This window comes from Ziziphus jujuba, chromosome 11, assembly GCF_031755915.1.
Source record: "Ziziphus jujuba cultivar Dongzao chromosome 11, ASM3175591v1".
NCBI classification, from domain to species: Eukaryota; Viridiplantae; Streptophyta; class Magnoliopsida; order Rosales; family Rhamnaceae; genus Ziziphus; species Ziziphus jujuba.
Genome location: NC_083389.1, coordinates 7,529,661 through 7,543,190, shown reverse-complemented (window position 1 = coordinate 7,543,190; position 13,530 = coordinate 7,529,661). Strand labels below are relative to the sequence as shown.

Here is a 13,530-nt window from a genome sequence, read left to right as displayed (position 1 = left end):
GCCTGGGGCCCTCTTCCACTCTCTTTTTCTGGCTCTGACATTTCTTGCTGAGAAATTTTGTACCATACAAATTGTTTCACTTATATACTATATAATTATAACAAAGAAGAAAAAAAGATACCCAAAAAACAAGAGAAAGCACCTTCTGTTATATGTCATCCAAACCCAAAAAAGTAGGAGACAAATATATGACTTAAAATAGACCATAATAATAGAAATATATATATATATAATTATCAGCATCAATCATATTGATGGTACATGCAATTGAAATTATTAAGTTTTCTTTACTAATAAAAGAGCTAGCAATATTGCTATTATTGTTATTGGTGGCAGAAAATGTTTGCTTTGACGAAACAAAGATTTGGAATCCCTATATTATTAAACATATATAACGAAAATTGATTTGTGAATGTATATATATATATATAAAATTTTTTTCTGCCTCCACATCTTTTTTTTATTTTTTATTTTACCCTCTGGATTGTACTTTGGGTGAAAAACATTAAGACAGATGTGTAGTTTGGAATCAGAGCGACAACTGTGTTAATGTAATGTGTGAGACTTTTCCATGTCTGAATCGTGTTCTTACTATTAATGGAGTAAATCAAGGTTTCAGAATGGACCAAGTTAGTACTCTATATTATAAGCTGAATTTGATAAATCTAGCAAATCTTAATTTTGGAAGTTGTTATAAATTATTTAAAGAGAAACATGTTGTAAATTAACAAAATTGGTAAGTTGTGATCTCAAAAATATAGATTAGGTTTGAAAGAATATTAATATTAAACTATGAGATTACTATGATTGAAGCTGTCGGGCGTGAAAGATAAGGATTGATCAGTTCCAACATCAATAATAGTACTTAAAAATTCAAGAATGGAAACGTCATGTAGAAAATAAATTATAATGTTTAATTGATTAGAAATTTAGAGTGAATGGTAGTCGGTTTGATGCTAACATGTACGAAATTAAATACTGGTTGGCCAATAATGCTAAATGCTATCATGTATACGACAACATATGGAACATTTTGCTTAATTTAAAAGCTCTTTGGTATGATTTGAACAGAGGAGGATGAAATTAATTAATTAAAGAATAATTCATACCATTATTTTGAGCTACCAACAAATCAATTAATTAATTTGATTTCTCTTGCTCAACCGACACTTGAATGGGACTCTGATGTAGATATTCAGAAGAAACCAGTAAAATCAAAAGCGTTTTTGTCAGTGTCCCTTCAAATTTTGGTACATGGTTTTCAGCCATAACTTCTTTCACGACCATATATATACTTACATTATTTGCATGTATATATAAATGTGAAAAAGGGCAGGAGACCCATATCACTGCCTTAACTATGTGACATTTTATTCTATTTGCAAATGACCAACAGATAAAAGTGAAAGAATGAAGTTTCCAAGTAATGCACCTGCCTCTTAAGCTGAGAAGAAGTTATAAATCATGTAGAACATAGAAAGAAATTTTTTTTTTCTAATATTGTTTTAAAAAATTACTCTTCAATAATTATGTGTAAAATGAATGTCAAATTGACATAATGTATAGATAAGGTCATAATAAATGTTTATTTATAAAGGTTTTATTAGACATTACAAATTTTTCTCAAAAACATATTTTTTCTTAAAAAATCTAACCCTTTTAAAATTAAAAAATTAATAAAATATATAATTAATTAATAAAATATTTTGTACGAATGTTAAATTAGCTATTATATTTAACAAATAGACATTCATGTCATCCATATCTAAATATTGTTAATTTTTATGTCTTATAGATTTAGACATATTCCAAGATAATACTAATTTTAGATATTAAATTTGTTATCATATTTCAAATTAGTTGATAGCAGACATAGATATGCGATAATAATTTTATGATAAAATTATTTTATTTGATAATTTTATTTTTCCTTTGTAACAATTAACATTAATGACATAGTTTACTACATGAGATATCATTACTATAAAGTTCTGATGACCTTGTTACTATATCAAAATCCAATATACCTGTATAGAAAACCAACAATTTTGATGTTCTATAATACAACTATTGCTTTGAATTTCAGCCGCAAGACTCCAATGTACTCTATATATATATATATATATATATATACGTGAGCCTAATTTATTTATTCTCAAATGCATCCACATTCTTTGTATCTGCACCCACTCCACTTTGTTGCCTTTTTGTTAATACTGATATTTGATCGGTTTGACACTGCGACGACAAACGATATAAATAACAAATATTTTATAAAAAAGAAAACGATATAAATAATAAATATGATAAAATAAAAACAAAATAAATAAATGGCTGTTGATGTAGGCCGAATCAGTGCATAGATGTGGGCCAACTTCCTTGGAAATTATTGGCCCAATTAGTCCATTCTAATTGTGAACTGAACCAGCTCTATTAATTCCCGTGTAAACTTTTCTGTATAAAAAGATATGTACGCATTTGATTGATGTTACTATTTCTTCATTGTACTTGGATTTTTTTTTTTTTTTTTTTTTTGAAAAATCGCTTGTGGTTGAGTTTGATAGGCTCATTCCAGCATTTTTAAAGCACACTAAACAGCAAAGAAAATAAAACATACAAAATAAAATAAAATAAAGAAAAGAAAATTTTCATGGTTCTATAAACTTAGTGGGCTTGAGAAATCGAGCCCATTAGAGATCGGCATCCACAAAAATGTTTTCAATGGTGGGCATTAAATTATTATTATTTAAACAAAAAAAAGGTGCTAATAATTTAAATGTTTGTTATGAGAGTAAGATAACAATTATTTATTTTGTACCTAAAGTTTTTCGGTCAAAGATAAAGTCAAAATGTGGGAGCCGTTAAAATAAGTAAGAAATTGAAAACCTAAATTGCTTGCCAATTTGGGTCAATTGGGTTGACGAACAGCTGCTTATTTTATTTCGGTTTTTATTTTTATTTTTAAAAATCTTTCTGATCCCACGTGTGAAAAATCAAGCGGTTAAGAATGGCTGTGATAGTGCAAGTGATATAGATGCTAGAAATTTCCCAGTAAAGTAAACGAATCTTTAAAAAAGGCCAACTCGACCTTGATTTTATCATTCTTTTTAGTGGGTTTTATTTTATTTTATTTTTTGGTGTTACCCAATGTGTTATTGTTGAATCTTCGAGGAGATCTATTTCCTTCTAAGTGGACTCCTTCACCTACAAATTACCCTTTTTTTCACTTCATGCTCTTCATGGTTGCAGAAACTTAGGTATGCTCCTCCACCCCTCATCTCTCTCTTGTCCATTCATATTTACTTTCAAAGTTTTTGATTTTTCTTTTTCTTTTTATTTACTTTTCAGTTGGGGTTTGAGCTTTTTATGTTATTTTATTATTATTATTGTTATTATTTTAATGTTTTTGGTGACTTTTTATCTTTAAGTGCATTGCTATCCTCTGCAGAATAATGGGTTTTTCTGGTTCAAGCTTTTAATTCTTTTATAATCTTGATTTCTTTTATGGGTTGTGGTAGTTAGTGGAGCTTTTTAGTGTTATTATTGTAGCTTTAATCTTTATCTTATGAAGAGTAATGGATTCTTTGTTTCCTTGGTTTTCGTCAGTTCGATATGAAATTTTTCTGTGTTAATAGTTCTCGTAGTATATGTATGATGTATCTTTCATGCGTAGTTGTTGATAGTTTAAGGCACATACTTCTGTAATCAGCATAATAAGTGATGAACTCGAAAGTATGTTCTACGGTAACTGAACTTCGCTAAGAGATAAATACACTTTTAGGACCTTTATAATTCTTAGAAACCAGAGGAGATGGGGGTTTTATGAATTCTAAGTTGTTGCTTTGGCTCGGTTCGTAATATGGAATCCTCTTTAGTTTTTGTACATATTATCAAATAAACGATGCAATAGCAATGCAGTCCAAGATGTAGGAAAATAAAAATTAGGGATGACCACCTTTTTGCCCTTGTATTGGTTCCATGACTAGCTATTGAATATGTGTGTGGAGGTTAGGACCTATATGCAAATCCCCACAAATGAAGTAATTTGGAAGTTCTGGAAAAGGTTAAAGATGAAAGCATGTTGGTCAGGATTATAATTTAAGAGAACTGTTATTCCGAGTCTAAATAGGATATGAATGCAGGACAGCTGTTTTTATTAATTTGTTATTTATATTATGCCTCTTCTCTTTGTCAGTAATTGCTTTGGGGATCTTCATGTTTATTTCTGTTTTTCCTGGTGGGGTGGGGATGGAGGTTGAGAATCAGTATGCTGTGAAAATTAGTGGCAAGCATATTGCTGTGATTTGTTTGACTATGTTTTCAAAGGCAGTGATGAACTATGACTAATATGGTTTAAAGCTATATCTGAAAACACAAGTGGTTGGACTTCATGGCCCTGTAAGTGTAGGATAGAGCCTTGGATGCCCTAAGACATAACCTGTAAAGTTGTAGAGTCAAATGCACAATGAGAAGTCTTGCTGAACATAAACGTATTAGTTAAGGCTGTTGCAAAGCGTCGCTACATTGCTGAAGAGAAGAACTCATGTGTCTCATAGTTTCAAATTCATATAAAGTATATGTATCTTTCGATAGGGGGACGTGTCTTGACAGTTTGATATTGGATGTATTTTGGGATGACAATAATGAAATGATAAGTCTATTTGGAAAATCATCTAACTCTATGAATTACTCCTTTCCCCTCCCTTGTATATAAACAAATACATTATGTCTTTCTCTTGAAGCTGATAAGTTGTTTATTTTCATAATACAACCTCTCTTCTCTATCTACTTTTTCTTCAGAGCAGCAATTTTAGAAGGCAATGGTTATCCTGTCTGTAGACAATGGAAACAAATGGTACCACTCCTAATTCCCATGAAAGTCAACCATCAAATGGTTCGGAAATTTCCAGCAAAGAGAAACGGACTGAGAAAGATGTCTTTGTTAACCATGGTATCTCTCTTTCTCTGACATTAAAAATTGTCTGCAAAGGAACCTGACTCCTTATGTTACAAGGAATGCTGCCTGAAAGTTATTTCAGACTTTGACAAAACAACTCTTTTGTGATGATATATGCAATCTGAAATTAACATGGCTCTTTATTAATGTGGATGACCTTGCTGTGCAGCTGAGATAGCTTGGCATGAGATGAGAAAGGAATGGGTTGGTGACGCATCTCATAAACCACGAAGAGCACCTAGAGAACCAATTATGAGGTACACACTTCTGTTAATGTCTTTCACAAATTTGCTGGCTTATTTGATTGTTCAAGCATCTTTACCCCAAAAAAAAAAAAAAAAGGTACGAGTAGCTTGGATCAATCACTTCCATTATACTGGCTTTACTGGCATATTGAGCATACTTTTTTGTTTCTATTGAATTCTATCTATCTAAGAGCAACCAATTATCTAGGAATAAAATTGTTTGCAGGAATGCTAACCATAAATATGCCTCTATCAGGAACAAAGAATAAAAACAAAGAAAAAAAAATAAAAAAATCAGATGATTTCTTCTGGAAAATGTACCGTTCCATCTTGAATTTATGTTATTGTTTTTGTCTTTACATTTTTTCCAGTTAATTTACAGTCTACAATAACTCAATAATCTTCTTCGCTACTTGTAGCGGTCAACCGTGAGTTAAATAATTTTTTTCTTTGTAGACTTTCTATGAGGTTTCCATTGCATCACATGCAGGGAAATTTCTCTCATTCCCATGAAATTGATAAACTATCTAGTTCAAGGTCTAAAGAAAAGTAATTGTGGAATCTTCATTTTCAGCTTGACCACGACTTATGAGGATCTGCTTTTGTCCAGTGAACCTTTTCAACAACCAATACCCTTAGCTGTAAGTTTCTCTTGAGATTTTTTCCTTTCTGCTTTCCGTGTAATGTTCATTTTGATTAATTTCTTAGGTGGACTTTGCAGGAAATGGTTGATTTTTTGGTTGACATATGGCTCGAAGAAGGCCTGTATGACTAGATGATTGTGGTCTTGATGCACATTAAAGAATTTATCACAGATTTTTTTCTGCTGATTAACAAAGTTGGAAAATCCAAATTGATTATACAAACTTTTACCCATGATATATTGATCGACTTGAAAGTATAGTTGGCTCTTGAAGTCTTATAGCCAGACTTTTTTTTTTTTTTTGGTAATACTTATAGCCAGACTCATTGCAGAAACCATTTATAGTGGAGGACATGTAAAGAATAATTGATCTTGATCATGTTTTCTAGTCACAGCTGAATATCTTCTGTATGTAACTAATCAAAGGTATTGGTACTGATTTTTGGGTGATTCTTTTTCTTTTTGTTTAGGAATTTGAAGAAAATGTGGTCATATTATTCCTAGCATTATTTTCTGATGTGAATTCGGTTTGAGTATAAATATTACATATACGAAGTGGAAAACGATTAGACCAAGCGAATAAAACCGCGTTGCATTTTACGTTAGTAATTTGATTCATCAATCAAACATCAAAAACCAATATGTTGAAGGGTAAAGTATTGAATCGAAGACCAGACCCAATTGTCTATGGTTGAATATTATGAATCGCAGACCCAACTGGTCAAAATCATGTGTTTAAATATCAAAATTGTTACTTCTCCACCCAAATTACGTTTCTTAGTTTTCAATACGAATTATCAACTCCTCTTTGTCCATTTGTCAAAAAGAAAAGAAGAAAAAAAAATAAATAAATCCTCTTTGTGCATGAATAATTAATATAACGACGTAAATAAAATGAATAATTAAATAATTAAATGATGGAAAAAAGGCTAAAATACAAAATGTGAATAAAAAGTAACAAACTCTTTTTCTTTTTTCTTTTTCTTTTTTTTTTTTTTTAGATTATGAATATTAATTCTAAAAAAAAATATAATTAAATTGATGTCATGTGTGGAACATGCAAGGGCCAACTGCTTCACATGTGACGCGTATGTCAAGGTTTAATATTAACTTTGTTTATCTTCCACTTCCACTGCTCTGCCTATTGGATCTATTTTCAGAGCTGTCAAGTTTTTCTTTTTAGTTTTTGGGAAGCAATGGACAAATTTTGCAAATTTGACTAGATTTGATTTTATTGTTTTTCTCTGCAATAGTCTATTATTGGGCATTACTTTTTACCAAGTATATTCTATTATTTATAATAATTATATTATTACATGTTTCATGTGAAATAAAAAAATTTCATATGTTTATATATTTTTTTGGTAAAATACATTAAGTAATTATGTAATATATTTTTGTTCTGAAACAAATATTCATAATTTCCTTATTCATCAAAAATATATTCATAATTTCTTTTTCAGATATAGAAGATGTCGTTCTGTCCCCCAAAAAAAAAAAATAAAAAATAATAATAATAAAAATAAAAACAAAAATAAAAGAATAAAAAAAGGATAAGATATAGAGAAGGTGCCGAAAATTTCCGTTCCAACAAATTGGCTGTATTCGCAGGGCTTATGCATATTAGACCAAAGACTGAAAAGAAAAACTGCTCCTTTTCTTTCTTAGATAAACAACCTGTGGCATCCAAAAAACACGTCTATGTGACTCCAAAATATCTCTCTTATAAATTGTTTTGATTCGAAGAAGAAAACCCATCAATCTTTACACATTTTCAGCGTTTTTGTACTTCCTTTTATCTTCTAAGCTTTGCATCACTTTCCAAGTCTTGGAGTTTTCGTTGGTGAGTTTTTACTTTAAGATGGCAAAATCTTTTTTAATTTATCAATCCTCATTTGCTTAATTTTCCTAAGATAAAAGTTCTTTTTTCCTATAAATTTAAGACAACCCATTGGCCTGTTTACCACGAAAAATCAAAATTCTTAGAAATCTAAGGAAGCCCATTCGTTTGTTCTTAAAGTGTTTGATAATTTTTATTTTTATTTTTTTATCTTTAAAGAATTTTGCTTGCAGGGTCAATGGAGATTGATAAAGCAATCAGAGAGTGTGATGATCGTAGGCTAAAGACAAAGTACAATAATGCTGTTTATGTTATTCAGAGAGCTCTCGCTCTCTACGCGTAAGTTCTTTGTTCCTTTTTGGTATCGCTTGCTTGTCGTAGTTTGTAGTTTGTTGTTTATGTTGTGAACTGCATATTGAATTTTAGGGGTCAAGGGTTTTGGAATTCATATAAACTTTCATTATCTAAAAGCTGTCAATAAAGGATATGGAATTTTGATAGGAAATTTTGGCCTGATTATATTATAAGAACTAAGAAGAATACAAAAGAAAAATGGATTGTAGAAACGCGGTTAAGCAGAGCCAATTAGTTTGTATTAGGCCCGCCCAGTTAAGTAAATTATGTAGGTTCAGATCCCATATAATGGTATGTAAAAGATTCGCTAGTTTTCGTTATTGTTCCCGCATCATCACCATAAAAGAAAATGGTCGAGTTAATAGTGACACATAAATGTTTGCTGTGTCAGAACATTTAGCTTTTGATCAGCTTCATCCCTTATAGTTTCCCCTAGTAACTATGCAATAAATGCAGAATTGTTTCCAGATTTTTGTAACACTTTTGGCCTATGCCAGGGGTTTAATTAGAGAGTAACAAATTGTGAGTAATTCCTTTTCCGGTTTCTATTTATAAGACAGAGATGGAATTTTCCAGATAAGATGGTGAAAGAGTATTGTTTCAATTGTCGTTTTCCGAATATAAATGATGCATTCTTTAATTTCTCTCTCATTCTTAGTCAATATTACATGGCTTGTCGAGAGCTGTTTAAGATTCTTTACCTGTCCTTTCTCCATGTCATATGCTGTTTGGGGCAAACGACTCTAGAATATCTTCCAAAAATGTTGGCTGCTTATATCACCATCGTTGGGTTTTAGCTATATGCCCTCCTTTATTGGATGTGTCTCTTGACACATTAAATAGATTACATTTGTTCAAAGAACTAGGAGTTCAATACAATGATTAAAGAGGTCAATAACGAATATCAATAGTAAATACCTTATAATCATTGGAGAAGATGGTGATTGTTTTCATATATGGAAATGAATATTGGTAGTTGATGCATGATTTGGCATTATCTTTCCTTTAATACTTAAATAATCTTGGGTTCTTTTGCAAGTTCAGCTGTTTCTGTACTTTATTACTGAAAATGAGGAAAGTTCATTTTATTTTCTAAACTGCGATGTTTATGATCATTTTTTTTTTCTCCTTTTTCCATTTTTTTTAATTTTTTATTTTTACCTATGGAAACGAATTTGCCTACCTTTGAAATTATTGAATTGTTTTGTTGAACAGAACTGAAGAAGTTGCCTTTAGTTTTAATGGAGGAAAGGATTCAACTGTAAGTTTCTATCTGGTTTATAAAGTGATCCATAGGTTTACTTTTTATTTCATAAAAATTGACAATAGCGTGGATGTGTAGGTTTTGCTACACCTACTTAGGGCAGGCTACTTTTTGCATAAAGGTGAACAAAGTTGTTCCAATGGGGTTCTAGAAGACTTCCCTATCCGAACAATATATTTTGAGAGCCAATCTGCTTTCCCTGAAATTAACTGTTTTACTTACAATACAGCTACTAGGTGAGTGATGCTTCCCTTATTTTTTGTTCTTATGAGTGATGCTTCCCTTATTTTTTGTTCTTATGAGTGATGCTTCCCTTATTTTTTGTTCTTATTGTTAAATCTCATTGAATGTTTTGAAAAATTCTTTATTAGGCAAGCATGAGATGGATATAACAGCTAATTAGTTTGTCCTTACTTTTGCAGCTATGGTTTGCAACTGGACATCATCCGCACAGATTTCAAATCTGGTTTGGAGGCTTTACTGAAGGCTAAACCAATCCGAGCTATTTTCCTTGGTGTGCGAATTGGTGATCCTACAGCGGTATTTTTCGCTATCCTGATAAATTTTGTTACTTTGTCCTGCTAGATTATCTTCTATTTTTCATTGACAATGTCGTTCTATGTTTTGTGTCTTTTCTTTTATAATTTTGCAGATTGGGCAAGAACAGTTCTCTCCTAGCTCAATTGGATGGCCTCCTTTCATGAGAGTGAATCCGATCCTGGATTGGTCTTACAGGTCTATTCATGTTCCATAGACTGGTTTCCTTGCTTTTTCTTTTTTGGCAATTGGCATGAGCTGTCCAATAATAAACTGTTGTTTGCGTCTTGCTTGAGGTTAGAAAGTTGATTAAATAGGAACTGAAAAATTCTAATCTTCTATGAAGAGTCTTGCATTCTTTCCTGTATAAGTGGGATTATCTTCATCTGAAAAATGTAGTAGCATCTGCTAAAGGATTCTGAAAATTCCATTGTATATATTTTTTTCCCCTCTTTTTTTTTTTTTTTTTTGCTTTTAGTCATCTTCTAGAGACAGTTTAATCATTATTGAAATTGGAATCATAAGCTTTTTTCTTAAGTTCCATGCTAACATTGTTACTTCACTCTATATTGGTACTCATTTAGTTCTATATTTTTATCCTCTTTTCCTGGATGTTCAAGGTGGTACTAGCCTCAAAGAATTTCATTATGATCCACTTGATTTGAACTTTGTGTAAAATCTAGGTTTTTGACTTTCTGCTATTGTTTGGCAGAGATGTGTGGGCCTTTATTTTAACATGCAAGGTCCAATACTGCAGTCTTTATGATCAAGGGTAATACTTTCTCTATATGGCTTGAAGTGTCTTAGTTTAATTGCTTCGCTTGTTCATATTTCAATTAGATTTGACGATTAATATGGTTCTTTTCTTCATTTTCGTAGTTATACTTCCATTGGGAGCATATATGACACAGTTCCAAATTCATTATTGTGCATTAGCGATTCCTCTAGCAGCAAAGAAGGATTCAGACCAGCCTATTTGCTTTCTGATGGAAGATTAGAGAGAGCAGGGCGAGCAAAAAAGAGTTCTGCTTCAGTTTGTGGGCACAAGACTGCCCTGAGCAATGGCCTTGACAGTGTCAATTTGCAGAAAAACAGCTTGCTTACAGCTTCAACCATCGCTGTGGGGGATGAGATTCTGTAAGTCCACATGGTGATTACACTATTCTGAGTCTTAAGTATTCTAGTTTCCTTGCTGTCAATAGAATGTTCGATGAAACAATGGAATTAAAAATGTTCATAGAGTTATAGACTTACCTTTTCATTTTCGACCCAATGTTAGCTAAAATTTTTTGTTCTCTTTATCTGTTCCATAGCTCAGGCTTGGCACTGTTGAGGATCAATTGAGGCCTTTATTATGTAGAAAGCTCCATTCTATTGGTTGGTCAGTAACACACACTGCGATTGTTCAGAATGATGTAAGTGTTTTATATGGAGAACTAGTATTGCTAGAACATTGTCTTGTATTTTGTTAACATTATCTTAAAATTCTACTTCTATCATTCTGCAATCTTTTTCTATCAGGTAGATTCTGTGGCTGAAGAGGTTGAGCGATGGAAATCAAATAATGATATGGTAAATTTTTATTATCTATTTGATAGCCTTTTAATGGTTTCCCTAGGGATCAAAAGGATGATTTGTATAGAAAATTGTAATTCTTCATATTGTCTGTACTTGACCAATTTATAGGTATTCATATATGGAGGGGTGGGCCCGTTGCATTCGGATGTTACTTTGGCTGGTGTTGCAAAGGCTTTTGGGGTTCGTCTGGTGCGTTGTTTAGTTTTATGTGTACTTTATAGAATGCCAAATGCAATCGATTTTTAGTAAATATGTCAAAGTTTCTGGTATTTCTGCTTGGATCTTGATAGTCTTGCATTCTTTCATGATGGAAATTATATTAGACAAGTTACCGCAAAACTCATTTACCAGTCAATAATATTCTTAGGCATAGCTTTGAGAGATTCAAATTTCTAGTGGTTATGCAGTTTATCTGTTGCACTGACTGAATGGTCACTTTCTCAGGCTCCTGATGAAGAATTTGAGGAATATCTAAGGCATCTTATAGGTGATCATTGCACTGGAGACCGGAATGAGGTAATTGATGTGAAGAATTAGTTATTAGTTATTTCTGAATTATCCATTTGTATAATATCATATTGCATTTTATTCAATGGAGGGTGAAATTTTGATTGGTAGGCTTTCATGAATTTGAAAAGAATGATTTCATGAACATCTTTTGGAGCTTGTCAGTAAATTTGGTGCCCTACATATTTAACTTATGCTTGTTTCTGTGGTATTGCACGTTGTATTACAGCTAGGATCACAGTGTCTTCTCCATATCTGTTATTGACTGAATCTCTTTATGTCTACAGTAGTTTCCTTCAACTTTTTATTTGCATATTAACATTTAGTTTTCAAAACATGAATCTGATGTCAGCCTTGGCTTTATCTCTCAGATGGCTCAGTTGCCCGAAGGTATCACTGAATTGTTGCATCATGAAAAGCTGCCTGTGCCTCTGGTATGTGCTCAAAAGCTCTCATATGATAGTTGTGTTTATTGATATGCAATTAAAAGATTAAGTTTACCCATCCAAGTTCCAACTACCAGAATTTCGTATATCTTTCTGTTCGACCAGCCCATGCATGAACATAAGCAATGTGACTACTGAAAGTTTAATTTAAACAAAACTTGTAATGGTTGTTTTTTTTGCAGATCAAGTGTCAAAATGTAATTATCCTTAACGCAACGAATGTTACAGAGCTGGAAAAGCAGTGGGAGTGTCTAATTGAATTAACAAGATCTACTGGGGTGTTAGCGTTGATGGAGCAATATGTTTCAAAGTGCTTGAAAACAGATCTTTCAGATGTATGAGTTAGCTTTTGATATTTCAATAGCTGCCAATATTAGTATTCTTTACTGGTTTTGGTGTTCAGCTCAGAGTTGTCTGTTTTTATACATATTCCCAAAAAATATTATGCAGGTAGAAATCGCTCAGCCTCTTATGAAACTTTGCCTTGAATTCCCAGATCTCCAAATTGGTAAAAGTGCCTTTTGAAAATTTTGAGTATTCATGAAACTGTGGTATGGTGAATATCTTTCTAACTGTGATATATTTCCTTGGAACCTCTAGGATCCTATCGTGAATCCAGATATGGGCCCCTTATCATAAGTTTCAAAGGCAAGGTATGAGATTAGTTAGCCAAGATTTTACATTTTTGTCATCATATTTTGAAAGTTATTTATTTTTTTTACTATTTATTTATTTTTTTTTTTGGGAAAATGAAATATAAAAATTCACAAAATTTTGTTGCAGGACCCAGCAAGGATTGAATCAGGTGTTGGAGCATTGTGCAAAAAATTCAAAGCTGGTGCTTTCTCTGAAGTCGTTTCAAGTTGAGATAATAATGCTTTTACTGGAACTGCCTGTATGCCTTGCCTGCTTGCTTCGCTTCCGGTTCCGCCACCACTCTCATTGCCAAAGGCCCAAAGATTATGTGATGCATGGCCGGCTAGAGGCAAGGCCTTTTGACTTGGGCCTAAGAACATAGAGGCCCAATATAAATGTAGAACTTTTTATTATTGTTTTATTTAATATATAGCTCTTCATAGACTTTGTCAACAGAGGCACAAATAACATTTACCCAAAAAAAAAAAAAAATGAGGATCAAGTTACTTCAAACTTTCTTACC

General features: G+C 32.0%; 2 protein-coding genes across 9 annotated transcripts; both read left to right on the top strand.

Moving 5' to 3' along the window:
• Positions 1 to 2,859: 2,859 nt before the first annotated feature.
• LOC107431899 (uncharacterized) lies at positions 2,860 to 6,351 on the top strand. Of its 3 annotated transcripts, none has more exons than XM_048466123.2 (5): positions 2,860 to 3,257; positions 4,806 to 4,951; positions 5,127 to 5,214; positions 5,693 to 5,843; positions 5,924 to 6,351. In XM_048466123.2, exons 2-5 carry the CDS (start codon positions 4,843 to 4,845, stop codon positions 5,975 to 5,977), a joined length of 402 nt encoding a protein of 133 aa, XP_048322080.1. In that variant the 5' UTR covers positions 2,860 to 3,257; positions 4,806 to 4,842; the 3' UTR covers positions 5,978 to 6,351. The 3 variants fall into 3 exon arrangements, with proteins under 3 accessions (XP_048322080.1, XP_048322079.1, XP_015898410.1); XM_048466122.2 differs by having other exon boundaries at positions 2,870 to 3,257; positions 4,801 to 4,951; XM_016042924.4 differs by having other exon boundaries at positions 2,908 to 3,257; positions 4,801 to 4,951; positions 5,777 to 5,843.
• Positions 6,352 to 7,477: 1,126 nt separating this feature from the next.
• Positions 7,478 to 13,460, top strand: LOC107431971 (uncharacterized). Of its 6 annotated transcripts, none has more exons than XM_016043017.4 (17): positions 7,480 to 7,688; positions 7,919 to 8,024; positions 9,255 to 9,300; positions 9,382 to 9,539; positions 9,726 to 9,843; positions 9,956 to 10,038; positions 10,553 to 10,612; positions 10,720 to 10,977; positions 11,159 to 11,255; positions 11,362 to 11,412; positions 11,527 to 11,607; positions 11,863 to 11,934; positions 12,297 to 12,359; positions 12,554 to 12,706; positions 12,822 to 12,879; positions 12,972 to 13,024; positions 13,155 to 13,460. In XM_016043017.4, the coding sequence occupies exons 2-17, from the start codon at positions 7,924 to 7,926 to the stop codon at positions 13,236 to 13,238; spliced, it is 1,536 nt and encodes a 511-aa protein (XP_015898503.1). In that variant the 5' UTR covers positions 7,480 to 7,688; positions 7,919 to 7,923; the 3' UTR covers positions 13,239 to 13,460. The 6 variants fall into 6 exon arrangements, with proteins under 6 accessions (XP_048321248.1, XP_048321247.1, XP_015898503.1 ...); XM_016043020.4 differs by having other exon boundaries at positions 7,905 to 8,024; XM_025066761.3 differs by lacking the exon at positions 7,480 to 7,688 and having other exon boundaries at positions 7,786 to 8,024.
• Positions 13,461 to 13,530: the final 70 nt, after the last annotated feature.